The sequence below is a fragment of the Monodelphis domestica genome, chromosome 8 (genome assembly GCF_027887165.1).
Source record: "Monodelphis domestica isolate mMonDom1 chromosome 8, mMonDom1.pri, whole genome shotgun sequence".
In the NCBI taxonomy this organism is placed as follows: domain Eukaryota; kingdom Metazoa; phylum Chordata; class Mammalia; order Didelphimorphia; family Didelphidae; genus Monodelphis; species Monodelphis domestica.
The window spans coordinates 4,201,881-4,229,090 of record NC_077234.1 but is presented as its reverse complement, the minus strand read 5'-3'; the positions used below and the strand labels follow the sequence as shown (position 1 = coordinate 4,229,090).

At 49.7% G+C, this 27,210-nt stretch overlaps 1 protein-coding gene across 1 annotated transcript in view; it reads right to left on the bottom strand.

Moving 5' to 3' along the window:
• The window catches only part of LOC100013946 (probable cation-transporting ATPase 13A4), a 101,287-nt gene that overhangs the window by 33,966 nt on the left and 40,111 nt on the right, over window positions 1-27,210 (bottom strand). Inside the window, exons 4-13 of the mRNA XM_007502446.3 lie at window positions 17,917-17,987; window positions 17,756-17,836; window positions 16,508-16,577; window positions 13,397-13,531; window positions 9,793-9,862; window positions 9,360-9,494; window positions 7,213-7,383; window positions 5,813-5,970; window positions 3,972-4,160; window positions 1,794-1,855 (exon numbers count right to left, since the gene is read on the bottom strand). Coding sequence (XP_007502508.1) covers window positions 1,794-1,855; window positions 3,972-4,160; window positions 5,813-5,970; window positions 7,213-7,383; window positions 9,360-9,494; window positions 9,793-9,862; window positions 13,397-13,531; window positions 16,508-16,577; window positions 17,756-17,836; window positions 17,917-17,987 — 1,142 coding nt within the window. The remainder of the gene's footprint in view (window positions 1-1,793; window positions 1,856-3,971; window positions 4,161-5,812; window positions 5,971-7,212; window positions 7,384-9,359; window positions 9,495-9,792; window positions 9,863-13,396; window positions 13,532-16,507; window positions 16,578-17,755; window positions 17,837-17,916; window positions 17,988-27,210) is intronic.

The window sequence follows — 27,210 nt, the reverse complement described above, 5'->3', positions numbered from 1 at the left end:
AAACACAGAAGTCAGAATAAAAGACACAGGTCCCAGGCAGACTTGTTTGCATCAAGGGTTAAGTCATTGAGAGTTTGCAAAGCCTGAATCTGAAAAATGATGTGATCACTGGAGGGAGGGCTGACTCTTGGAATAAGACTGAAGGTGAGGAGGAGAAAGAGAAGGTCTAATAAAGAGTTAAGCTTTATCCCCAATGAGCTTGCATAGAAAGCCAAACGCAAATGAAAATGCTGTGACCCCAACCACAATCATCACCTTGCCTAATGGAGACTCCCCTGGTCATGGGCATGATGGCTTTCCCTCTCTTCCACCCAGACCACCAGTTCTGCTTTAAGGTTAGTCTCTAAAACCACCATCCCACGTGAAGAAGGAACTTCCCACCAACCTCCACTCATAGAGTAGATGGTAAGCCTTGCTGAAACATCCAAAACCCCCTAAAGGAGAAGCACATGTGCCAAGTGAATCAAACCATTGCCTCCACTTTGACCACTCAGGACCCAATGGAAACAAGCCAGGAGCCTGAGTTAAAGGGTCCCAGGAATACCAGAAATGCCAAGACCCAGAGAAGAACAGCAAACCCCAGCAGCCACCATCCAGGCAAGGAAGCCCAGTGAAGATGGAATCTTACAACTGATCCTGCTACTGTTGCTGCCTCCATCTCCCCAGAAGTCACTTCCAAAGAAGTGTCCCAAAGGGCCAGGAGCCACCTTAGAAGATAAAAGTTCTCCTTTACTAGAGGTCATCAAGGGGAGGTTAGTCAGTTGCCAAAGGCCTCCAAAACAAAAATCAGCCCCACCAAAAGTCTTTGGCATTGGAAAATGGCTCAACTTCAGAAATGGACATGATCTTATCAACGGAAAGGACACATCATGAAGATGCATCCACCTTGTCACCACACACTAAGGACCATGGAATCTTTCCTCTGATTTATGACTGAGCTTTCTTATAGATATTTACTCCCACTGTTAAAGCATGAGCTTCTTAGGATCAAGAACTCTCTGGTTTTGCTATTTTTATGCCTAGCATTTAACTCAGTGGTTTACACACAGCAAGTGCTTAATTGATGCTTTTTTCATTCATTTATTCATGTGCCTTATATCCCTCCCCTCTAGTTGAGGCTAAAATCCTATAATACTTTAGAAGAAACTCCTTTAAAGATAACTCAGAGAATGGCAGCATGTTCTTTCCAGGAATCAGAGCTAAAGAAAAAGGTTTATATCCTTTTCCATGGACCAGAACATACGTGAGATTTAGAACACTCAGACTGAAAAGGGAAAGGAATTGACTTCTAGAAATAAGAAGGGGAGCCCACAAGATAGCTTCAGGTTGCTGGCAAAAATGGGGTGGTGGTGAGGGGAGTTTCAAGAAGGCCCTTATTTCCTTAGTGAGGTGGGAAATGGGGCCCCTGGGTTCAGAATGCTGCAGGTCTTATCAGATACTTTCCCTATGGTGAATGGTTTTGTTTAATTGCAGGAATGAGGTCCAGGAGTTCCTGCCTCCTCACATTTCCCCCTAGAATTGGGTTTCCCCTTGATATGACCAGAGGGCTAGATCACATTGAAAAGACAAACTGTTATCAACAGCCATGCCTATCTCTTCTTGATCCTCCATAGGAAGAATTATTATAAAAGTAAATAAAAAGAGGAAGCCCACTGGAGGGAAAAAATACTTGTGATTCAAAGTCCAAAAAGCCCAGTCTTTTCCATTCCTAGTCAGTGTTGAGGGGCAGATGCACAATGTTGAGAGAAGAGAGCTGCATGCCATCATTCCCATAATTCCTCCAAGGTACTCACCCATTTCTATCAGAAGGGACCACACCCCAGAGATCCAAACCATCCTTGGTTAAGGTACCAGTCTAGAGGAAAAGAAACACTTCAATTCACTTTGAAGAGCTGAGCACTCCAGAGGAAATGTAATTAGAAAGTACTTCCCATGTGCCATAAAGGTATTAAAAAGGGCAGAGATTCCTGATTCAGTCCCTGGACCCGGGAATGAATGCCTTCAGGAATTAATTTGTCCCTTAAAAGGAGCACTAATATGCTATGACACAATGAGGAGCTGGAGAGGGTTCCAATTTCTTTGCTGTTTTATTCTGAGATTATGTCGCTTTTTCTCCATCTCAGATCTGCCACTGGGTTTTAGAGTCAGAGAGAGTTGTCTGGAGCACTGAAAAGTCAACAATGTCTTGACCAGGGTCGAACAACAAGCATCCAAGGCCAAGAATAAAATGGTTGCAAAGGTAGAATGATGGCACAAAATGAGAGTGGAATTGACAGGAGAGATTCTTCCTCAGTTATGTTTCTCTTCCATGTTTGATGCTTGCTTCCTGAGAGTTACGGAGGACTAAATTCTTCTCAACACCTTGCCACCTCTATCTCCCTGTCTGGCCTATCAGTACCTTGGACAGTGTTTTCTGAGCTTCCCACTATAAAAATGCTTCTCACCTTTTTCTCAGACATGGCACCGACTTCATTTCCATTCTCTAGCCTTTTCATCTAACATTAAAGCTACATTAAGGCATGTGTGACCCAACTAGACTACATTCTTCTACCCCTGGAGCCCTACTGCCTCCATATGGTTGTTTCCACAAAACAAGAAAATGTTCTAAATAAAAGGCAGTGATGCTGTGAGTGGGTGGGTGTCCATGGACCTGAAGTCTCACCTTTCGACTAGAGGGAAATAAAATTCTGAAGTGAAGGTTTTGGAGAAAAGTCTTGTAGGTTATCCATCTCTAAGGGCCTCCCTAGCTCCATACTCTGTGATCCTGTGTCTGTGGTTTGACTGAGCTCTTCTCAAAAATTCAAGAATTTGTCTTTGCTTCTTTCTTTGGGTGGAATCAATTATACGTCTTAGGTGAAAGGGATATCATGTGTGACATTAGAGTATCTATGTGCTTTTAGAGATAGATCTGGGACTTGAATCCAGTCATATAAACAATGACACTAGTGAGGAAGATGAGGAGTACACGAAACCATAACTAAGAACAAAACCCCTTCTGCATGATTCCCTACAACGGTCATCCAACATCTACTTAAAAACTTTCAGTGAAAAAGACCCTGTTACCTTCGGAGGTGGTCCATGCCACTTTGAGACAACTCCAAATGATAGTATTGGGTTTTGGTCAAGTCTAAATCTGCTTTTGCAACTTCCACCATTTTCAATTAACACAATATTGTTCCTAGTTCTCCCCTCTGGAACTCAAACAAAACAGAACAAAAAAATTGAGTGCTTCTTATTTAAATAGGACTCTCATGCCCCAAGCCAAATCTCTTCTCCTGCTTAAAGAATTAGCTCTGGCTCTTTCAACATAACATCCTGTGGCATAGCCTTGAGGCAGCTGGAAGGTGCCACAGTGTGGAGAAATAGACCTGAAGTCAAGAAACCTCAGGTACTAGTTCTGTAACCCTGGACAAGTCACTTAACCTTTGTGTTTACCTCAGTTTCCTCATCAGTAAGACATGGATAATAATAGCACCCACCTTTCAGGGTTGTTGTGAGGACAAAAGGAAATTTTATTTTAAGTGCTTTGTAAACTTTAAAGCACTTTATAAACACTAGTTATTATTACAGTTGTTGCTATTATTATTACAATGTCACCCTCCTAGCTGCCTTCTTCTGGCTGCTCTCCAACTTCCAAGCAGCCTTTCTAACCTACAGCAGCCAGAATTAAAGACAAGGCTCCAGATCCCGTCTGACTGGCTGGGACACAACAGAGCCCAACTCTCTGTTCTCAGGGCCTGGACACTTGGCCTCCTCCAATCTGACCTAATACAGCAGCAGTCTTACTGCACAGTACTTGTTTATTAAAGGCATGTACAGGCACTAAACCCCTTGGTTTTGGTCTGGCCATTTACATCCTGTAATGATAGAGGAGGAGGAGGAGGAGGAGGAGGAGGAGGAGGAGGAGGAGGAGGAGGAGGAGGAGGAGGGGTGGGGACAGATGAGTGGGAAGGGGAATGAGGTCTATATACCTTGTCAAAGCAGACAAGGTTGAGCTGGCCACAGATGTTGATCCTCTGGGGACTGATGCAGAAGATGCCATTTTTTTTCAGCCTCCGCTGGGCATAAATGATTCCTGTTGTCAGGGCAGCAGGCAGTGCAGGGGGGACAGCAATGGTAATGACATCTAAGGCCTTCTTCACTACATCTTCTGCAGGCTCCTAGGAAAGGATTCCCCCAGCCCTGCTTAGGGAAGCCATGCCTTCTCAAAATGGAACTGAAGCCTTGGGGAGGGCATGTCTGGAAGTGCAACCAAGCTCTTCCAGGTTGGAGGGATGACTGTTCACCCCTTCCCACAGCACACTCAACCTGACCTATCATCCCATACCTGCAGCAGCTAAGGGGAGAGAAAAGTTCGCAGTAAATGCTTGGTAGGAATGGAATTAGAAATAATTGCTTGTTTTCTGGGGTTTTCCCCCAAGAGCAATGGAAGTCATGGAGAAATCCAGACTGCATCTTCCTAGCCATCCCTCCTCTGATCTGCCCAGATCTTGCCACTTGTCAATATTTCCTCAAATGCCTTACTTTAGCCATTCTCTGGAGGTGTGCTGTTCTTTTATATTGCTTTTGAGAAGCAGTGTATCCTAATGGATAGAGATAGAGCTAGGAGACCTGCATTTGTCCTGTCTTGACCTGCCAAATGACACCTGTGTGACCATGGGAAAGTCACTGCTCAGAGTCTCGGGATCTTCATGTGTAAATGGGCCATCTCAATTACTCAACTGTAAAATGGAAGGGAGTGGACTCATTGACCTCTTAGGTGCCTTCCAACTCCAGGTGTGGGTCCTAGCACCTGTCCCCCCAGAGTCATAGCGAGCCAAGTGTTTGATTATGCTGTTGTTCCCATTAAAATGGGAGTTCTCCGAGGTCAGGGATCATGAGTTTGTCTTTCTTTGGATCTCCAGAACTTAGCATACAGAAGGTGCTTAGTAAGTTCTGACTGACTGACTGTAATTAAACAGTGACTAAGTCCCTTCCATGTTCTAGACTCTGTACTGGGGAATGAAAATAAACAGAAAGCCCAATTTGAACGTGCTGTATTAACATGTGCTATGATTGTGGCACCCAACATGTGCATGGGCACACACTTGTTTAATGATGAAGATGAAGCTTGTGGTCTGGCAAGCAACAGTTTCCCAGCAGGGGAAGTTCTGCCCACCAGCACAGAGCATCAGAACTTGCTAACTGAGTAGAAGGTCTTTCAGAATGACTGAGGCTGAAATACTGGTTACTCAGTAGCCCAGCTGACTATGAGCCTCTCTGAATGGAGCAGGCCAAATTGGGGACCACAGCCACTCTATCCATCCATCCAACCATTCGTCTGTCCTTCTGCGTGTCTGTCCCTGGGTCTGTCTTCCAAATCTTCCTGGCTTGACTAAACTAGCCACCACTCACCCCCATCAGGGTCCCCCCAAACCCCAGTGAGGCTCCAGAGGAAGAATTCCAAGGTCTCCTTGGAGATCAAAACTCCCCTAGCCCAAGGGGAGAGGGGGAGTTACCTGTCTCAGGAAACTCAAGTCCAACTCCCTGCCTCTTGTTTGTGGGCCCAAGAGGGTAGAATCTGTGGCATTGGTATCTCAGGGAAGGCACTCAATTGCTCTGGGCTTTATTTTCCTCCCCTGTGAAAGGAGGAGGCTAGAGGGGAAGTCCCTAAAGGGGCTACTGACTCTCCTTCCCAGAATCCCTGGACATATATATTGGACAACCAGGCTTCAGGTTCCATTGGCTGCTGTTCACCCTCTCAAGTACTCCATAAATACTCCCAGGGTTACATGGTCATTGTATCAACTAATGAGAAGGATAAAGCACTTACACCACTGAGCACATAAACACACACGGTGTAGATCATGCCGATGGTGGCCGTCCCGATGAGGCACAGGAGGAACCTGACGGCATCTCTGTAGAGGCGGAAATTCACTGGCTTTGGGTAGAGGATAGACCTCACTAGGTCCCCCTTTGCAGTGTTGAAACCTAAGGCGACAAGCACCCCCAGGACCCCTTTGTCTGAAAGCCTCTCAGGCCACTTGCTCTCCCTTTGGTTCGAAGCACCAGGGCATGCTTAAGAGACAGTTAAATGGCATGATGGAGAGTATCAAAGTCAGGAAGCCCCAAACACTTCCTAGCTGTGTAACCCTGGGAAAGACTTCAATGTCTGCCTTGGTTTCCCTATTATAAAATGGGCTTAGTAAAAGCATGTTCCTCTCTGAACTGTTGTGAGCATCAAGTGAGACAACAACAAAAAGCACTTTGTAGCCCAAGTAGTGCCCCTAATTGCTATGATTACCTGTTCCAACTTGCTAAGGGCACTATGGCACTATGGCCTGGTCTCTGAGTGTGCCTTATAGTTATACAGATTTCAGTCCATCTGGGTCATTCCTCCCTCCCACACTCTCACTCTAATACAGACCTGGCTCCCAATGATTCTGGTCCAAGGAGATCTTGATGCAAAATGCTCCCCCACCCCTCTTTGGGCCCATCTCCCCAATCTTGCTCTGTGCTCATTCCCTGGTCTTTGGACCCCCAGATCTCAAACTGAGACTTGGCTTCCCAGAATAACCCCGTGGCTCAGATATTCCAAGGACTCCTGGCTTTGAATCTGGCCTGGGTCCAGGAATTCCTTTGGGGCCTGAGCTCTGCCCAGACCTGTCTGGAGCCCCATCTCCTCAGGGCCCTTGACTCCATCTGACCTGTTAATGACTGCTCACCTGAGGCTCCTCAGCCCCTCCCCACACCTGCACAGGCCCCAGGGCACTCAGGGCCTGGATTCCTGGAGAAATATTTGGAAGGTGCTGGGGAGGAGAGCAGAGGGAAGATTCCTCCATATTTGGCTCAGTTCTTCAACCAATTCCTCATTGTCCTGATGGCAACAATTGCCACTCAGGTTATCTCCACAAGAGCACTTAGAAGGTACTCAAAGACTTTTGTACCTTATGGATTTATAATTCTTGACTTGTACACACACATGCACATGGATACACACATATATGTACACACACTAAACAAATGCTCATGGGCACACATAATTTACTTATACATACCTATGTATACATATGAGCTCACAGCCATGGATATGCCCACACAAACATACACACACACATGAGCTAGGTCAGGCCCAAAGACTTTTTGACACTTGGGGAATTCCTAAAGACAGTGCCAGGCTCAACAAAGGAGGTTTTCAGGGGCAGAAGCTGCAGGAGGGCCCCAGGTACTGACCAGTCTGAAGGACAACAGCCCTCACTGTTCCAGAGCCAGCTGATTTGGTCTGGATGACCTCGGTGCCACAGAAGAGAATGTGCCTCTTATAGTCCTCTTGGCCATGCAGCTTCCAGGGCATGGTGTCCCCCACCTTGGGCAGGGCTGTTTTGATGACAGGAATACTCTCCCCTGAAGAAGAAAAAGCTCTCATTGGGTGAAATTCAATGGTGCCCTTGGTTCATCCATCTGACAGAAGTGGAAGAGGCTCATGTCACATGCCAGTAGTGCCAACTCTCTTCATTTGGTGAATGAGATTTAGCAGCCTCCAAACAATGGACCAAAAAGGTTGATGGTCCCAAGGAACACCTTTAAGGGATAGGGACCTGGCTGTCTACATACTTCTCTGAGAACTCTCTACCCTCAGCCTCCTCATGACCACCAAGCAGCTGAGAAGGGTGCAAGTGGGTATGACATGTCTATCTTCATTCTATATGTTCCTAGTCTGGCCACTGGCAGATCTAGAGTTCATTTAGAACCCCACATAGGCAGAGGAGAGCCCCCAGCCTCAGTGGACCACCTAATTCTGCTCCTAATAATAGATGAGTATTTCTTAGACAGGCAACAAGGACACCTCCTTCTGTGTTTCTAGCATTGGCACACCCTATGCTAGGATATGAATCATCCTCCTTTCTAGACCAGCTTCAGAAGCAGACAGTTGTTCAGACAGGCCAGAGGCCATGGGAGGCACCAGTGAAAGGAATAAGAGTTTCTCTGAGGACAGGGGTTATATAAATAGAGAGCTTGAACAACAACAATCCTAGAGAAGACACAGTGAAGCAAAAGCTGTCCTCTCCTCAGAGGTTAATATTAGAGTAGGATGCTGAGTTCAAGTCTCACTTCTGACACATATGAGAGGTATGAGCCTGTCATTTGAGTTCTTAAGGCCTCAGGCAATATTCCAAGAGTGCAATTTATAAGTGAGTTGTCAGTCTGCATCAGTGGAGCAAGTTTCCGCACCAAGACTTCTCCCACACTGGTAAAATCACAAGTTCTTCACCATTCCCACAAAAAAAAAAAAAAAGCCCAGCCAGCACCTTGGACAGTACCTTGTGAGCAAATGGATTGGAGCCTGAGTGTGGCTTAATCAATCCGTCAGCATTTATTAAACACATACTACATGTGAGACACTGTGCTTAGTTCTAGAGATGTAAAGACAAAGAACACAATTCCAATTCTGAAGGAGCTTGCATTCTAATAGTAGAAAAGAAGCCCTGGGAGTTGCCTGAGTCACAGAAGTTACATGACTTGATTCAGAAAGCCAACAAATATCAGAAGTAGAATTGAACCCAGTACCTTTTGACTCCAACCCTCTGAATCCAGCCACTAGGCTACCCTATTTCTCCATCTTTCACATAATAGGCAATTGCTAAAGATATGGGAGATTGAATTATAGATGAGGAGAGGGAGAAGAAATGAGTTGCCAAAGGTCACACAATGACACACAGTGGTAGAGCCATTATTTGAACCCAGGTCCTCTGACCCCAAAACCAAAGCTCTTCCTATGCTTCTCTGGCTTCTGTTATTTCTATATATACAACTATGATTATGAAAAAGACCATTAGGAGTTACTGCTCATAATGGCCATTTTGCCTGTGGGCAAAGTCATCTTGGCGGAGTATAGGCAATATTTCTGTAAAAAATTATTGTCACAACAGGAAAACCCAGTATAAAATATTGCAAAAGAAGCAAAAAGAGCTCTAAAGGAGCAATTCAAATCCTGACCTCCTAGTTCCAGTCTGTGTGGGACCTTCAACAACTCACTTCATTCTTCTGATCTGTTTCCTTATCATGAAATGAGAGAATGAGACTTGGAAAGGTTTTCACTGAGACTCTCTAATTCCTCAGTCCCAGGTTTAGTGAGGTCTGTGGTTCATCCAGGTTCATATCCTTCCCCCAGAGGCCTTTTATTCCTGGGACCACCACCAGCACCACTAAATCAAGATTATTCTCAAAAGGACCCAAGTGTGAGGGTCCCCTGAGATCAAAATCCTGGCTCAGGAGCCATCTCATGAGTTGTCACCAGTCGTCATGGGATGGAAAGAGGCCTGCGGCTTCACACAGTCCCCAACAGTCCAAGGCTTTAAGCACCAGAAGGGCTTTCCCACCTGTCAGCATGCTTTCATTCACAACACATCCCCCTTCGATGAGAATAGCATCACAGGGCAGCTGCATCTTGTTCCCACTCAATGATAATAGATCTCCAGGGACCAGGTGGCGGGATTCTACTTCTTGGATATCTTCTGAAAGTTGGAAGGGACAGATATTGGGTCTGGATGGCTTTCTTCTCCCAAAGGAAGCATTGATCACCCACCCAACCAGAGTCAATGACAGTTATTAGGACAGAAAAAGTGAAAGGAAAGGCTATGACTGCTCACCCCTAAAAGCTAATAGAAGACTACGTGGCGAGGAACAGGGTGAAGATGAAGCTTGTCCCTGCATCAACATTTACATCCCAATTTCTGTCCTGTTTTCCAAGAGATGGGATGACTGGGTCATTCCAATCTAGAAGGTAAATAGGAATAACTAAGAGAGACTCACCTTTTCTCCTGCACACAGTGACCAGGATGCTATTATGAGATTCAACTAATCGGTGGAGCTTTATGGATTGCTAGAAATGCAGAGGTGGACACAGGAAATAGTGTTAATGCTTTGGATGTTCATTCTAGTAGTTGGCCTTGGCATGCCAAGGTGGAATATTATGTGCCAAGCAACTGAGTCAACTCTCCCCAAGGATCAGGACAGAAGTCCCACAATTCTGACACTAAGTCTGATCAAGTCTTTCTGTGGGGATCAAGGAAGAGATAGAACTAGGACTGATCATAGAGAGGAATCCCCCAGCATTCCCTCTACCCTTGAAAGCTTTTCAGAGATCTGGAATTAGGCAAGTTATGCTGAATTAATTCAACCTGATTCAATTCAGCTCTCCCTAAGCACACCTATTCTGTGCCTGTCCATGTGCTAGATGGGACAGTACAGAGACAAAAGCAATCAAGGCCCTGCCTTCAAGGAGTTTGCATTCTATTAGACCTTTCCACTACTGCCAAGTACACTAGTGTAGTGAACCTTCCATGACTTCATGGGAATACAGTTCCTCTTCCCAGGTGTTTGTGATATACCATTCCTGCTGAGTACGCCAAAACATAGAAATCTCAGTTCAGGGCTGCATAAACAGTTCCAAGAACTCCTGAGAAGGGGTAACTCCCCTGTTCACATTCTAGGGAGGGTTGGTTGTGCATACAATAAACATTCATTATCCCTGCTTTGATAATGTTCTAGTCTTTCATTCTTGCAACTCCTTAGAGTCCCCTATTGCGACTCCATAGATGTCCCTGGCAAGTAGCACCTGGAACAGGGACACCCCTTCTCCCCAGTTCTTTTATTGGAACCCCCAGTTCTTTTTGGAGAACCCCTGACTTGTCCGTTTCTTTCAAGAACCCCCACCTCTGTGTGCTGGTCATGCAGAGTTCTGATGCTATGGAGATCCCCTCGGTGGTGAGTATATGATACTCTAAGGGTGGGAGGGAAATTATATTTCAGGTCTTCTAATTTGTATTTTAATAGGAATAGGTCTTGGTCTTTTGCTAGTATTGTTTTTTGTTGCTGCTATTTCCCCCTGACAATTGCATTGGTTTGGCATAAATAGGATGGGTAACACTCTGGTATTCATCTCAGATGAAGATCAGGATGCAGGAACGCTACTCAGAACCATCCTAGGGCTACATGGAGTTAAAGTAAAAGGGAGACAGTTAAAAGATGCCGTCCGATATGTCCAGAGATTAGCACTGTGGTTCCCGGACCAAAAAAGGGAGAAAGTTTAGACAGATCAGCATGTAGAGTTCAGGGAAACTTAGGGAACCAGAAAGTCAGCTCACCCAAGCAAATGGCTACTCTCAGTAGCTTAGTTCAGCACGGCTGCCTCAGTTAAAGGGGCAGTACATACACTGAAACGGTTTTAATGATTTTTCTCCCTGCAAATATTTCTTCTTAAGAATGGATGCTAAAACACTGATTTTTTTCCTTTCAAAGCACGCTTGTCACAATGTTGTATGTTTCTGTTTGTCGTTGTCTTTGTCACAGTCTTGCTCTCTATGTATTCTTAAATTGGACACTCACAAAAAGAAAAAAAAAGATGGGGAGTTGCAAGATTGAACTTCCCACTATCAAAAATCCTCAGCAGAGGACAAAAGCAAATACCTGCTCAATGATTTTTTCCTCTTTCTTCCTTTGGATGGGCCCCCAAAGGAGGGAAAAAGAGAAAAAGGCAGAGCAGAAAAAGGGATATTTTTACTTCTTAATTAGAGGCTACTTTTCACTTAAGATCAATGGTTTGATGTATGCAATTTGGGAGGATTGCTAATGACTTTGATATGGTACAAATGTAATTCCATGTATTATGGTAACTATTTGTCAGTTAAATGTGAAATGTTAACCAGATTTTATTGAGCACAACAAAACTCATGGTTAGAGGGTTGTTTTGTTAGATCTTGCTATGCATAATGGTTTAAGTGAATTGGAGAATTGTCTAAATGTGACTGATAGTCTGACACAGAGAGGGAATGTTTTATTCTATAAGGACAGAAATTGTACTGGCCACTTTATAGATGTAAAAGTCATCCAGAAAAAGTTGTTATGTTGTTGAGAAGAACTTATTCTAGAATTTAAATTTGGGAATTTTCTAATCAGATTTCTTTTAATGCATGTGCTATCAGAACTAGCAACAAGAAATCATATGAAACACAAGAAGTTTTTAAAGTGATTAATCTGTGAATGGGATTTAATAATACAAGTACTAGAATTTGATATTTTTCAAAAGGGAATTTCCAAACGGTGTTGTCTTTGACTAAGGTTATATGAATTGCTTTTAAATATGTATACAATGTATAGGAAGAAATTTAAGGGTATATGATATGCAAACTGTATATCCTTAACAAGACAAATTTGACCAGCCCTGAAATCAAGAAGGGCTTGTCATGAGGATGAAATACAATTCAGTACAATACCCTTCCTCTACTTACAATAATGGTAAAGAGGAACTCTATTCCCATGAGGTCATGAAAGGTTCACTACACACTAGCCTCTTGATTATTCCACAAACAGCTCACTCCGCCTCTGCTCTGGGCATTCTCTCTGGCCTTCCCTCATTCCTGGGACACTCTCCCTCCTTTCTCTAACTCCTGACCTATCAGGTTTCCTTTTAGTCCTAATTAAAATCCCACCTTCTACAGCCTTCCTCAAGCTCTCTTCATGCTTTCCTCAGCTAATTTCTTCCCACTTCTATTGTATACGGCTCTCCTTGTATCTATTTGTTTCCGTGTTGTCTCCCCTCGTAGACTATAAGCTCCTTGAAGGTAGAGACTGTCGTTTGCCTCTTTTTGTATCCTTAGCATTTAGCAGCCGATCTGGGCCAGAGTGGGTGCTTAATGAATGTTGATTGGATTTTACTGATAATCCTCCTAGAGCACAAGCTCCAGGAGCCACTAGTCTCACATCAGTGCTGCTATCTCCAAATCAAGTTTCCAGAAGAAGGACCCATAAAGCAGTTTGGAGTTTGAATTCTTTCTCTCAAGAAATCTACATTCTACTAAATGTCTCCACTTCTATGTCATCTTTCCAAGCACACAGTTGGCAGCTGGGCTTACGTTCGTGCAGTGGCCTAAAGTCAACCTTCCAGAATGGAGCCCCAAAGGGTTTGGGGCTCGGGTTCTTTTCTCCCACCCTTCCTTTCTCTCCTTGTGGTTTCAGACACTCCAGATAAGATCATATCTTCTACAGGAAGCCTTTCCTGATCCCCCTTCATGGGTGTGCCTTCTCTTTGCTGATTATCTGTAAATCTGTGCAGTGCTTAGCTTATCTATCACCGGGCACATAGTAGGGAATTAAGAAATATGAATTAGCCCGCCACGTTGTCAGTTAGATGTTGTCGCTCACAGAAGACTGTGACCTCTGTGAGGTCAGGAACTGTCTTTTGCCTCTATGGGCCTCCCCAGCTCTTAGCCCAAGGGCCTGACATAGAGCAGCCACTTAGGAAACGACAAAATCCCAGCTCTTTGGAGAAGTAGACAGTAAGCTCATCTCCTTGATTCCAGACCTGCACTGCTGCCTCCCCTCCTGAGCCCCCAGGCTCACTCAGTGGGTGACTCACCTCTCTGAGGTCATACACAGTTAAGGTGATAGAGATGATGGACATGATGATGATGGCCACGGCATACTCCTTGTAGTCCTCACTGAACCACAGGCAGACACTAAAGAGCTGGAACACGTAGAATGGATTGAGAACCTGTTGGTGTCCACAGATAAAAAGAAGCTATGACAACAATGACAAGAAGGGCGTCCCTCTAGTGGTATACCAATGGCATTCTCCCATCAAGACAAGAGAGACATCCCACCATTGGAACAGCAGCGACACTCTCCCATGACATGGAGGACATCTCCCATGATTGGGACATTAGCGACATTCCCTAATTATGAGAAGAAGAGCACCCGTGGCTGGCTGCCAACTGGGCCATGCTGGTTTTCATCTCTAAGGTAGCTGGTAAGTCTACTTATCAAAATGCATTGATTAAAGATGATTTTTTCTCATAAGCAGGGCAGAGTTAAAAATGTCACATTTTCATCAGCTGTTAGAACCTCTGTGGGGATCCACTGACATTAAAGATCAGTTCCTCCCTGAGGTGCCCACCACCCTTAGGTCCTCATGTCCATGCCCTCTACTTGAGGTCCCCAGATTTAAATTAGGAACTGTGAAAGTTACCACCAGATAGAGAAAAGCTCATTATAGAGCCAGAGCCTCTTTCCTATCAGTCTGTGTTGGTGGTAGTAGTTTTCTTCCAAGCTTGAAACCTCAGGGGAAATGCAGAGACACATTTCTGGTGCATTGAGATACTGTTATTCCTTGAGGCAATGTTACAGGAAGAGGAAGCAGGAAGACCCCTGGGAATTGTGGCTCCATAGTTAAAGGAGATGAGAAGGGCAAGACTAGTAAAAGGATGCAAATTTAGTTGGGAAATAGGAGTTAGGATTGAGGATGTCTGTAAATGTCTATGAATGTCAACTAAAATCCCATCTGCTACAGCAAACTGGTTACAGCACAGTCTAGCTAAAGTGAAGCGGGAGAGGCATCCAGTGCCCATGGAAGGCATCTTTTCCTATTCCTCCAGGGCTGGCCACAAGACCAGTAACTAAGAGCTGGTCTTCAAAGCCAACACCTTCATTTCCATGATAAATTAAGTCAGAGGGGTTAGCTGACTTGCCAGGTCTCAATGCTAAGAAGTTTCAGAGCTAAAAGTCTTCCTGACTACAATTCCAAAGCTCTATCCACCATTTCAAGCTGCCTCTTGGGGAAATGGTTGTGTCATCAAAGGAAATTCAGTTAAGTTAAATGGATCCTTTTCCTATGTCTAATACTGGCAAACAGGAATTAGTAATCATGACTCAAAAAAACCCACATTTATTCACCACTTACTGTGTGCTAAGCCTTGAAAGTACAAATAAATATAAAAAACCTCCAAGACCTTATATTGTAACAAAGGAAGACCTTTCCCCAGTCCTCATTCTCCTAGACATCTCTGAGGCTTTTGACACTGTGGATCACTCTCCCCTCCTTACTACTTTCTTCTTTCCAGGTCTTTGGAACATCCATCTCTGCTGGTTCTGTACCTACCTATCTGACCATTCCTCATTATCATCCAGATCATACTTTCTAACAACAATCAAGGCATCTCTTTTATTTTTAAGCTAACTTTTGGACTCTATCATTCCTTACAAGGGTACCTGTCCAGATCCAGGGTTTTACTTCAAAGCTCTCCCACATCACTATTACTATAGCTGAAAACACTACCCTCCTCTTTCCTCAGTCAGTCTCACAAACTGGGAATTAGCATCAACTTTTCACTATTCCTCCCCCTAACATAGACCTATTGATTTTATCTTTACTGCATCTCTAGAATATACGTCCTTCTCTCCTCTGATACTGCTATTACTCTGGGTAAGGCTCTCGTCACCTCATTCCTAGATGCATGCAATACCCTGCTGGGAGTCTGACTGCTCTATGTTTTCCCTACTCCAACCCATCCTCCATTCAGTCACCAAAGCGATTTTCCTAAAGTCCATTTCTGATCCTAGCACCTCCTACTCAGTAATCCCTTCTAGGATCAACTACGTAATCTTCTGACTGGCATCCGAAGGTCATCCTAACCCTAACCCTCCCTTTTCTTAAAGAGATGTCTCTTTACCTTTTCTATCGCACCACATATTCTAGTCCAGTCACACCAGACTCCTAGTTATTCCACTCACAAGACACTTCCTCTCTCAGCACTGGACCTCTTTTCTGGCCATTTCATGCCTACAATGCTCTCCTTCCTCATATCTGCCAGTTTGCTTTCCTAGATTTCCTTGCTTCCTTTAAATTTCAAATAAAAGCATATCTTCTACATGAATCCTTTCTCAAGCTCTCAAAATTCTTCCACTACTTCCCAGCTTTTCATTATTTCCTTTTTCCCTTGCATATAGCTTGTTATCTATTTCCTTGTTATTGCTCCCATTAGATGGTAAGCTCCTCCAGGGCAGGGATTGTCTTTTGTCTCTTTTTGCTGCCCCAGCACTTAGCACAGTGCCTGGTTCATAGTAGACAATTAGTCAATGTTGATTGACAGATTTATGAGAGATGGGACATAACCAAATATAAAATATATATATATAAAGAAAGGGAAGGAAGGAAGGAAGGAAGGAAGGAAGGAAGGAAGGAAGGAAGGAAGGAAGGAAGGAAGGAAGGAAGGAAGGAAGGAAGGAAGGAAGGAAGGAAGGAAGGAAGGAAGGAAGGAAGGAAGGAAGGAAGGAAGGGAGGGAGGGAGGGAGGGAGGGAGGGAGGGAGAGAGAGAGAGAGAGAGAGAGAGAGAGAGAGAGAGAGAGAGGAAGGGAGAGGAAGAGGGAGAGGGAGAGGGAGAGGGAGAGGGAGAGGGAGAGGGAGAGGGAGAGAGAGAGGGAGGGAGGGAGAGAGAAATTGGAAAAAAGGAAAGAGAAGAGAAAAAAATAAAAGAGAAGAAACTAGAAGGAACTAGAAGAAAAAGAGAGATGAGACTGCCTCTACTACTACTACTACTACTACTACTACTACTACTACTACTACTACTACTACTACTACTACTACTACTACTACTACTATTATTATCTTGACCTGTGATCTGCTTTTCAAGACAAAAATCCATTTTATGTACTTTGTGGCCAAATGAGAAAAGGAGAGAAGGCACCAAGTTACCTCCTTGATGAGAAGTTTCCAGATGGGCGTGATTTCCACATCAATGGCATTAGGCCCACATATTAGCCTTCTGTGGGAAAGAGTGAAGATTAATTGCAAATGAATCAAAGGCTTCATTCAGGGGTTTATGCTTCTGAGTCAGTGGAGGCTGCCGAAGTCAGAGTCAGTCCCTCTCTGATTAAAATTCTCCCACACTAAGAAGGAGTCCCCTTCATTGGCCAAGACCAAGTGGGGAAAGGACAAGAATGGCGCCGATGACAACGGCCAGGATGGCACCGCCGCCTCTGTTGCCCTGGGTTCCCCTCAGACCTCAGTGTTCCCTGGTTGCAGGCACGTATTTCATAAGGTAAATGAGCTCGCTCCTCCTATGGGCCGCTTGGCCCATTCTCAGTCATGCTCCCCCTGGACCTTGGAAGGGCTCCCACAGACCCCCCCCCACGAAGGGGCAGAAGCATTTGTAGCCCAAGTTGTTGTCTTGGGCTGGTCAGGACATGCACGTTCTCATCCACACTGCCATGGAAGCTGTCTGGAAGCAGAGGCCACTGTCTGCCTTTGGGTCAAAGCCGGGGCGAGCTGGGAGTCCCCAGAGGAGGCAAGGGAAGCCTGTGTGCTGCTGTCAGCCAGTCTCTCTCCTAGGCTTGGGCCGGGTCTGGGATCCCGGCTGGGGGAGGCGGGGAGGGTTACCGTCACCACCTTCCCTTCCCATCTCTGTCTTCTAGAACCAATAGGACCATCTAGGCTTGTGGGGCGGCTCCTGGGCTTGGGGGAGAACAGAGCAGAGCAGGGGGGTGAAGAGCTCTTCTAGGCTTTGGACTCTCCCAGAATACACTCTCCGGAGCTCCCACTAACACAAAGCTCCTTTCTGGTCCCTGACAGGAGGAGCCTCGGCTCAGCTGGTCCTGGCTCCTCTGATGGCCCAGCCCCCCGCATGGGCTCCCCAACACCCTTCCTCAGCCAGGGTGCTGCAGGGGCTCCCCAGCACCCTTCCTCAGCCAGGGTGCTGCAGGGGCTCCCCAACACCCTTCTTCAACCAGGGTGCTGCAGGGGCTCCCCAACACCCTTCCTCAGCCAGGGTGCTGCAGGGGCTCCCCAACACCCTTCCTCAGCCAGGGTGCTGCAGGGGCTCCCCAACACCCTTCTTCAACCAGGGTGCTGCAGGGGCTCCCCAACACCCTTCCTCAGCCAGGGTGCTGCAGGGGCTCCCCAGCACCCTTCCTCAGCCAGGGTGCTGCAGGGGCTCCTTCATACCGAATCTCTTGCTCTTCTCGGGTCAGGCCGGATCCAAACTTCAGGTGGATCTTGGCAGAGGTGAAGCCGTCCTCCAGGCAACTAGAAGGAGAGAGAAAAGCCTCACTGTGGAGCCCAGCGAGAGGAGGGCTCGGCTTGGGGCAATTGTGGCGTCAACTCACCCGACCTTCTGGAAGTGCTCCTCTGAGTTGTTCCAGACATACCTGATCTTCTGCACCTGGATGCACCTCACCTGCCAAGAAAGAGGCCCAGACAAGCAGTGAGTCCCATCCAGACGGGCAGCCAGCACAGCCACTCTGGGCCAAACGTGGCTCTCTGACTTTCCTGCCTGGAGAGGATGGCAGGAGAGGATGGAAGGAGAGGATGGCAGGAGAGGATGGCAGCAGAGGATGGAAGGAGAGGATGGCTGGAGAGGATGGCTGGAGAGGATGGCAGCAGAGGATGGCTGGAGAGGATGGCAGCAGAGGATGGAAGGAGAGGATGGCTGGAGAGGATGGCAGCAGAGGATGGCTGGAGAGGATGGCAGCAGAGGATGGAAGGAGAGGATGGCTGGAGAGGATGGCAGCAGAGGATGGCTGGAGAGGATGGCAGGAGAGGATGGCTGGAGAGGATGGCAGCAGAGGATGGCTGGAGAGGATGGCAGCAGAGGATGGCTGGAGAGGATGGCTGGAGAGGATGGAAGGAGAGGATGGCTGGAGAGGATGGCTGGAGAGGATGGCAGGAGAGGATGGCTGGAGAGGATGGCAGGAGAGGATGGCTGGAGAGGATGGCAGCAGAGGATGGCTGGAGAGGATGGCAGGAGAGGATGGCTGGAGAGGATGGCAGCAGAGGATGGCAGGAGAGGATGGCTGGAGAGGATGGAAGGAGAGGATGGCTGGAGAGGATGGCAGGAGAGGATGGCTGGAGAGGATGGAAGGAGAGGATGGCTGGAGAGGATGGCAGCAGAGGATGGCTGGAGAGGATGGCTGGAGAGGATGGCAGCAGAGGATGGCAGGAGAGGATGGCTGGAGAGGATGGAAGGAGAGGATGGCTGGAGAGGATGGCTGGAGAGGATGGCAGCAGAGGATGGCAGGAGAGGATGGCTGGAGAGGATGGCAGCAGAGGATGGCTGGAGAGGATGGCTGGAGAGGATGGAAGGAGAGGATGGCTGGAGAGGATGGCTGGAGAGGATGGCAGCAGAGGATGGCTGGAGAGGATGGCAGGAGAGGATGGCTGGAGAGGATGGCAGCAGAGGATGGCTGGAGAGGATGGCAGGAGAGGATGGCTGGAGAGGATGGCAGCAGAGGATGGCAGGAGAGGATGGCTGGAGAGGATGGAAGGAGAGGATGGCTGGAGAGGATGGCAGCAGAGGATGGCAGGAGAGGATGGCTGGAGAGGATGGAAGGAGAGGATGGCTGGAGAGGATGGCAGCAGAGGATGGCTGGAGAGGATGGCTGGAGAGGATGGCAGGAGAGGATGGCTGGAGAGGATGGCAGCAGAGGATGGAAGGAGAGGATGGCTGGAGAGGATGGCAGCAGAGGATGGCAGGAGAGGATGGCTGGAGAGGATGGAAGGAGAGGATGGCTGGAGAGGATGGCTGGAGAGGATGGCAGCAGAGGATGGCAGGAGAGGATGGCAGCAGAGGATGGCTGGAGAGGATGGCTGGAGAGGATGGCTGGAGAGGATGGCAGGAGAGGATGGCTGGAGAGGATGGCTGGAGAGGATGGAAGGAGAGGATGGCTGGAGAGGATGGCTGGAGAGGATGGCAGGAGAGGATGGCTGGAGAGGATGGCTGGAGAGGATGGCTGGAGAGGATGGCTGGAGAGGATGGCAGGAGAGGATGGCAGCAGAGGATGGCTGGAGAGGATGGCTGGAGAGGATGGCAGGAGAGGATGGCAGGAGAGGATGGCTGGAGAGGATGGCTGGAGAGGATGGAAGGAGAGGATGGCTGGAGAGGATGGCTGGAGAGGATGGCAGGAGAGGATGGCTGGAGAGGATGGCAGGAGAGGATGGCAGCAGAGGATGGCAGGAGAGGATGGCTGGAGAGGATGGCTGGAGAGGATGGAAGGAGAGGATGGCAGGAGAGGATGGCTGGAGAGGATGGCAGGAGAGGATGGAAGGAGAGGATGGCTGGAGAGGATGGCTGGAGAGGATAGCTGGAGAGGATGGCAGCAGAGGATGGCAGGAGAGGATGGCTGGAGAGGATGGCTGGAGAGGATGGAAGGAGAGGATGGCTGGAGAGGATGGCTGGAGAGGATGGCAGCAGAGGATGGCAGGAGAGGATGGCAGCAGAGGATGGCTGGAGAGGATGGCTGGAGAGGATGGCAGGAGAGGATGGCTGGAGAGGATGGCTGGAGAGGATGGCTGGAGAGGATGGAAGGAGAGGATGGCTGGAGAGGATGGCTGGAGAGGATGGCAGCAGAGGATGGCAGGAGAGGATGGCAGCAGAGGATGGCTGGAGAGGATGGAAGGAGAGGATGGCTGGAGAGGATGGCAGGAGAGGATGGCTGGAGAGGATGGCAGCAGAGGATGGCAGGAGAGGATGGCAGGAGAGGATGGCTGGAGAGGATGGCTGGAGAGGATGGAAGGAGAGGATGGCTGGAGAGGATGGCTGGAGAGGATGGCAGGAGAGGATGGCTGGAGAGGATGGCTGGAGAGGATGGAAGGAGAGGATGGCAGCAGAGGATGGCTGGAGAGGATGGCTGGAGAGGATGGCAGGAGAGGATGGCTGGAGAGGATGGCAGGAGAGGATGGCTGGAGAGGATGGAAGGAGAGGATGGCTGGAGAGGATGGCTGGAGAGGATGGCAGCAGAGGATGGCAGGAGAGGATGGCAGCAGAGGATGGCTGGAGAGGATGGCTGGAGAGGATGGCTGGAGAGGATGGCTGGAGAGGATGGCTGGAGAGGATGGCAGCAGAGGATGGCTGGAGAGGATGGCTGGAGAGGATGGAAGGAGAGGATGGCTGGAGAGGATGGAAGGAGAGGATGGCTGGAGAGGATGGCTGGAGAGGATGGAAGGAGAGGATGGCAGGAGAGGATGGCAGCAGAGGATGGCTGGAGAGGATGGCTGGAGAGGATGGCAGGAGAGGATGGCAGGAGAGGATGGCTGGAGAGGATGGCTGGAGAGGATGGAAGGAGAGGATGGCTGGAGAGGATGGCTGGAGAGGATGCCAGCAGAGGATGGCAGGAGAGGATGGCAGCAGAGGATGGCTGGAGAGGATGGCTGGAGAGGATGGCAGGAGAGGATGGCAGCAGAGGATGGCTGGAGAGGATGGCTGGAGAGGATGGCAGGAGAGGATGGCAGGAGAGGATGGCTGGAGAGGATGGCTGGAGAGGATGGCAGGAGAGGATGGCAGGAGAGGATGGCTGGAGAGGATGGCTGGAGAGGATGGAAGGAGAGGATGGCTGGAGAGGATGGCTGGAGAGGATGGCAGCAGAGGATGGCAGGAGAGGATGGCAGCAGAGGATGGCTGGAGAGGATGGCTGGAGAGGATGGAAGGAGAGGATGGCTGGAGAGGATGGAAGGAGAGGATGGCTGGAGAGGATGGCAGCAGAGGATGGCAGGAGAGGATGGCAGGAGAGGATGGCTGGAGAGGATGGCTGGAGAGGATGGAAGGAGAGGATGGCTGGAGAGGATGGCTGGAGAGGATGGCAGGAGAGGATGGCTGGAGAGGATGGCAGCAGAGGATGGCAGGAGAGGATGGCAGGAGAGGATGGCTGGAGAGGATGGCTGGAGAGGATGGAAGGAGAGGATGGCTGGAGAGGATGGCTGGAGAGGATGGCAGGAGAGGATGGCTGGAGAGGATGGCTGGAGAGGATGGAAGGAGAGGATGGCAGCAGAGGATGGCTGGAGAGGATGGCTGGAGAGGATGGCAGGAGAGGATGGCTGGAGAGGATGGCAGGAGAGGATGGCTGGAGAGGATGGCAGGAGAGGATGGCTGGAGAGGATGGCTGGAGAGGATGGAAGGAGAGGATGGCTGGAGAGGATGGAAGGAGAGGATGGCAGGAGAGGATGGCTGGAGAGGATGGCTGGAGAGGATGGAAGGAGAGGATGGCAGGAGAGGATGGCTGGAGAGGATGGCAGGAGAGGATGGAAGGAGAGGATGGCTGGAGAGGATGGCTGGAGAGGATGGCTGGAGAGGATGGCAGCAGAGGATGGCAGGAGAGGATGGCAGCAGAGGATGGCTGGAGAGGATGGCAGGAGAGGATGGAAGGAGAGGATGGCTGGAGAGGATGGAAGGAGAGGATGGCAGGAGAGGATGGCTGGAGAGGATGGAAGGAGAGGATGGCAGGAGAGGATGGCTGGAGAGGATGGAAGGAGAGGATGGCTGGAGAGGATGGCTGGAGAGGATGGAAGGAGAGGATGGCAGGAGAGGATGGCTGGAGAGGATGGCTGGAGAGGATGGAAGGAGAGGATGGCTGGAGAGGATGGCTGGAGAGGATGGCAGGAGAGGATGGCAGGAGAGGATGGCAGGAGAGGATGGCAGCAGAGGATGGCAGGAGAGGATGGAAGGAGAGGATGGCTGGAGAGGATGGCAGCAGAGGATGGCTGGAGAGGATGGAAGGAGAGGATGGCAGCAGAGGATGGCTGGAGAGGATGGCAGCAGAGGATGGCTGGAGAGGATGGCAGGAGAGGATGGCAGCAGAGGATGGCAGCAGAGGATGGAAGGAGAGGATGGCTAGAGAGGATGGCTGGAGAGGATGGCTGGAGAGGATGGCTGGAGAGGATGGCTGGAGAGGATGGCTGGAGAGGATGGCTGGAGAGGATGGCTGGAGATGATGGCTGGAGCTCAGTCCTGACTCCACCAGGCTTATGCCTACTGTGTGGAGAGGAGGAGGCATGGACCAGAGGACACACCATTCAGACATGGGCGTAACCAGAAGACAGGCATTGGGACACAGGAGGGAGAGAGCCGTCCTTGGAGACAGGAAGACCTGAGTTCAAATTCCTCTAAGAACACATAATTGCTGGGTGACTGTGGCTGAATCATTCAACTCTGAAAGTGCTCGGGGCTGCTTCCCATATACTCTGAGCTAGGAGGTCTAGCGATGCCACAAGAGAAAAGAACCCCAGAACCTCACTGGCACAAAGAAAACGAAAGGATCCCTTGTGATGAAGAGCAGACACTTGCTCCAAGAGCCCAAGATGGCCCGACCACCTTCACTGAAACACTCGTTAAGTGTTCTTGAGAGAATGGACGAAGGACAGTAAGCATGAGGCGAGGCGAGGCGAGGCGAGGCGAGGCGAGGCGAGGCGAGGGGACCTCTGGACAAAGGACTCTCGGAAGCCTTAAGGAGGAAAAAATCCTCTTCCGGAAAGGGAACTTAGGGAGGCTTCCAGAAAAGGCAGCCCCTGGGCTGAGCCCTGAGGAAGGCGTCCAGCCTCTACAGACAGCTGGAGGTCAGAGGGAGGCCCTATTCCCTGGCACTTAGCCATCCCTAAGCTGCCGTGGTGCTGCTCAGCTCGGCTCTCCGGTGGCGGCATCCTTGGCTGGCCGAGGCTAGCTGGCCTGGTACCCCTCGTCCCCTCCGTCCTGTGGCTCCGTCTAGTCTGTGTCACTTTGGGCTCCGTGTGATTATCTTTCAGGGAGGAGGAGCTCCCTGGCTCTCCGGTAACCCCTCACAGGACGGTGTAGAGCCTAGACAGTGCCGGGCACGCAGTAGGTGCTTTGTCCTTCCTCCCCATCCTCCATCCTCGGCTCCTCGCAGACGGTCCCACATGGCGGGGAGGCAGTCAGTAAATTGCTGGCTGGGCTGAATCGTTTTCCAACTACACCAACGTTTACGACTTCTACAAACGGCCCCTGCAGGACCTTTGCCAGGAAGCGGCTGCAAGGCCTGCACATGCCCCCCACCCCGACTCCAAGCCGCTCTCTTGGCCAAGGCCACGGCCGGGGCCAGGAACACGGGAGCAGAATTGTGGGCCGGACGAGGGGCAGACGAGGGGCCCATTCCAAGAGCCTGCGGGACGTTCGCTGCTTGGCAAGCAGGCTAGTCATGGCGTCCGTTTGGGCGCAGGCCTTTGGCCAGTCCTCTGGGGCCGCATCGGAAGCCCTGGCTGCCCCAGGAAAGCCAACGGTTCTGCTTTTCGCCGGAGGCTTCATCAGCGACCCACCCACAGCAGACGGCTGAGAAGGGTCCAAGGCCACCTCCTCCAGCTTTTCCCAGAGGTGGGGTTGGGGGGAACGCGTTGTTTCGTTGGAATGCCGGAATGGGCAGTAGTTGGGAATTGGAACATCCAAAGATTCCTCTTGGAGGGCTTTGGTCAGCCATCGGCTGCTCTCGAGCCATTCTCTAGGCTCCCTGGTAACCCTCCAGCCTCCATGGGGACATTCCAGAGGCCCCCCAGTGACGGAAGTTACTGAATACTGAATCCCATCGAGTCAAAACTCGAGTGACCCGCCGGCCATGTGGGGCAGTGGAAAGACTATGAGATTCTCACTCAGAGGAGTTCTCAGAGAGAACGTTTCCTAGCTGTGTGACCCTGGTCGAGTCATTTAACTCCAATGGCCCTTACCTCTCTTCTACCCCAGAACCAATAGGGAATTTTGATTCTAAGATGGCCGGCGAGGACCAAGCCTCCAAGGCCCCTTCCACTCCTCCATCGACAGTCCTGGGGTGAAGTCATATCAAGTCCCTAGATCTGTTTCCTTATCTGATGCACTCAACGGCCTCTGAGGCCCCTCTGCCCGGTAGGGCTAGGATCCCATCATCTCTGCTGCGTCTCCCCTGCTTTTTTGTAGGAACAGAGCGGCAACCCCAACCTCGAAGAGAACCCCAACCATCTCCCACTTCACAGGATTCCCTTTTCCTTCTCTCTTTTTTTTGTCACACAGGAGGCAGCCAAGTTGGTCGTTTAGCCAGCGTGGCGCCATTTGCTTCTTGGCAATGGCCAGAGCCGCCCATCAGCCATGACATCCTCTGCTTCCTACCAGAAAGAACCTCGACCTTGGAGTAGCTGCTCCCCAGCACGAGGCCCGTCCACTCAATCCCATCAAGGGGTCCAGGGGCCTGGCAGGCGCGGGGCTCAGCTTCCTCACCCTTCTCTCACTGAAGACCACCCCAAGCAGACCCTGTGTCTGTCTAGGTGTCTAGAACTGGCCCCGGGATCCCCCCATCCTATCAGAATTAAGTCGTGTTGAGTCAGTTCATTCCCAATGTGGCTTCGAGGCAAAAGCCTGGGGCTCAGCTGTGGAGAACGATGCTTTCTGCTTCCCGATGTGGACCTCAGAAGCACAGCCGTGGAGCTGGGGGAATTCTGAGCGAGCTGCCCGCCACCAGGCGCAGTTCTGTGCCAGGGGCCCTAGAGCAGACAAGACAGGTCTAGACGGGGCTCTGCCAGCCCTTCTTAGGCTGGCCTCTAGAAGGGCCTCCCTCGCTCCCCAGCAGGGTCCCCGGGGCCCGACGGCTCTCAGCCAGAGGGAGGCAGCTCTTGGAACATCTGCGATTGTCATTCTGAGCCTACTGAGGCAGCCTCTTGGTACTAACATGGGCTGATAATAAAAAGGGGAAACACTCTCGGAGTTCTACCAAATCACAGCTCAGGCAGTGCTCGGTCCCTGGAGGACTGTCCTCGGGGGTCCTGAGGGTCTGCGCTGATTGGGGATCGTCCCTCCACCCCTACAGTCCAGAGTATGGATTCAGAAGACCTCTCACAGTTTGCATGCCCTCCCTGGTCCTTGCTTTCCTCCCCTACAAACGTAGGGCACTGAACTAGATGAGCTCAAAAGCCCCTCCTGGTTCTCAGACTTTAGCATCCTCGGGGGCTCATCACTCCAGGGAAGTCCTGGGGATGAATTCCCCAAACTTGGCTCTGTGCATTGGGGCAGTCCCCCCAGGGACTGCTGCCAATTATCATAACCTTGGAGAAAACCAGGGGAAGCCCCTAAGGAATACCGTCCTTGTCACAGAGCTGAGAGGCATCTCGGTGCCCTCATCCATCCTGGTACAGGGGGTGAGTCACACAGCGAGTAATGGGTGAGGCAGGATGTGAACCCAGGACATCCTAACCCCAAATGTGATGCCCAGTCCCTCTATCTCACAGCCTCTAGTGTCATGGGGGGGGGGGCGGAGTAGGGACTCTTCACTGTAGGGAAAAATGGGTAATGAAGAGGAAGGACCCTGAAGTAGGACTGGCCATGTGTCCCACTGGGAAGCCATACTCTAATCTGTCCTAGAGGAAACAGGAAGGGCGCAGAAAGGTCTCCTTCTGCATCTTTTCATGGAATGGGTCCTGGGTCTCAAGATGGAAACAGGGCTTGGTCCACTACCACCACCACCCACTCTTAGCAGGGTCCATGTCACTGTGAGGGAGGTAGCAGGTAGCCACAGGCAGCCACTGCCCTACTCAGGAAAGACAAAGGTCCGGCTCACCATTCGTTCGTATAGGTGTCCTGAGAAGAGCCTGCAGCCTCCTCTGGCACTGCAGATGAGAGGCAGAGGCCCCAGCATCTCTGCATCCGTCCCATTCTTCCATCACCTGGCCACCACCCTAGCTCAGGCCTTCATCCCTCCCCTCTGGACCATGTCAATGGCCTCCTAATTGTTCTCTCCTCTGCCTCCATTGTCTCCACTCACTAATTCACTTGCCAGAGTGGCAAAAGTGACCATCCAAAAGCAAAAGTCTAAGCATCTCCCTTCCTTGCTCAGGAAGTTTCTGGGGACCCCAGCTGCCTCCAGGATGCAGAATGAGCCCTTTTTTATTTCCTTAGTCTTCATCTTGTCTACACCCAGCTACGTGCATACAATTTCTGCCCACTAGAACAGACGTTCCTTGAAGGCAGGAGCTGGTTGCTTTCCTTCTTGGTACCCCTAGCACTGAATCAGCAGAGAACCATACACTCAATGAACATGATTTTAGAAGGAATGGAAATTCGTGATCCCCAGCACCACAGAGGCAAAAGCAGAAATCAGTTCATTCCCACTGCTGTTCCTCTGTGTTTGCAGGCCACCAAGCTTTACTCCTCCGCCTTCCCCTTAGCACACTTGACCTCTTCCACTGGAAGGAGATGCCCAAAACTCCCATCTTGGCTTAAGTCTCCACAAACCTCCTCCATTTTTTGCCTGGGGTCAAGTGTGTGAATCCACAGAAGACATTTGCTTGCAGAATCCTTAATTTCAGAAGGGATTTTTTAAAGAATAATTAATAAAGGGGGCAGCTGGGTAGCTCAGTGGATTGAGAGCCAGGCCTAGAGATGGGAGATCCTAGGTTCAAATCTAGCCTCAGACACTTCCCAGCTGGGTGACCCTGGGCAAGTCACTTGACCCCCATTGCCTAGCCCTGACCACTCTTCTGCCTTGGAGCCAATACACAGTATTGACTCCAAGATGGAAGGTAAGGGTTTAAAAAAAAAAGAATAAATGCCCTGAAAGATTTCAGGGAATTCGATTCCATATCCATGCCCTGCCAATCAGTTTTGGCATCTAGCAGTTCTCAGTTTCAGTTAATGCACAATACGGTACAAATGCTGGTACATT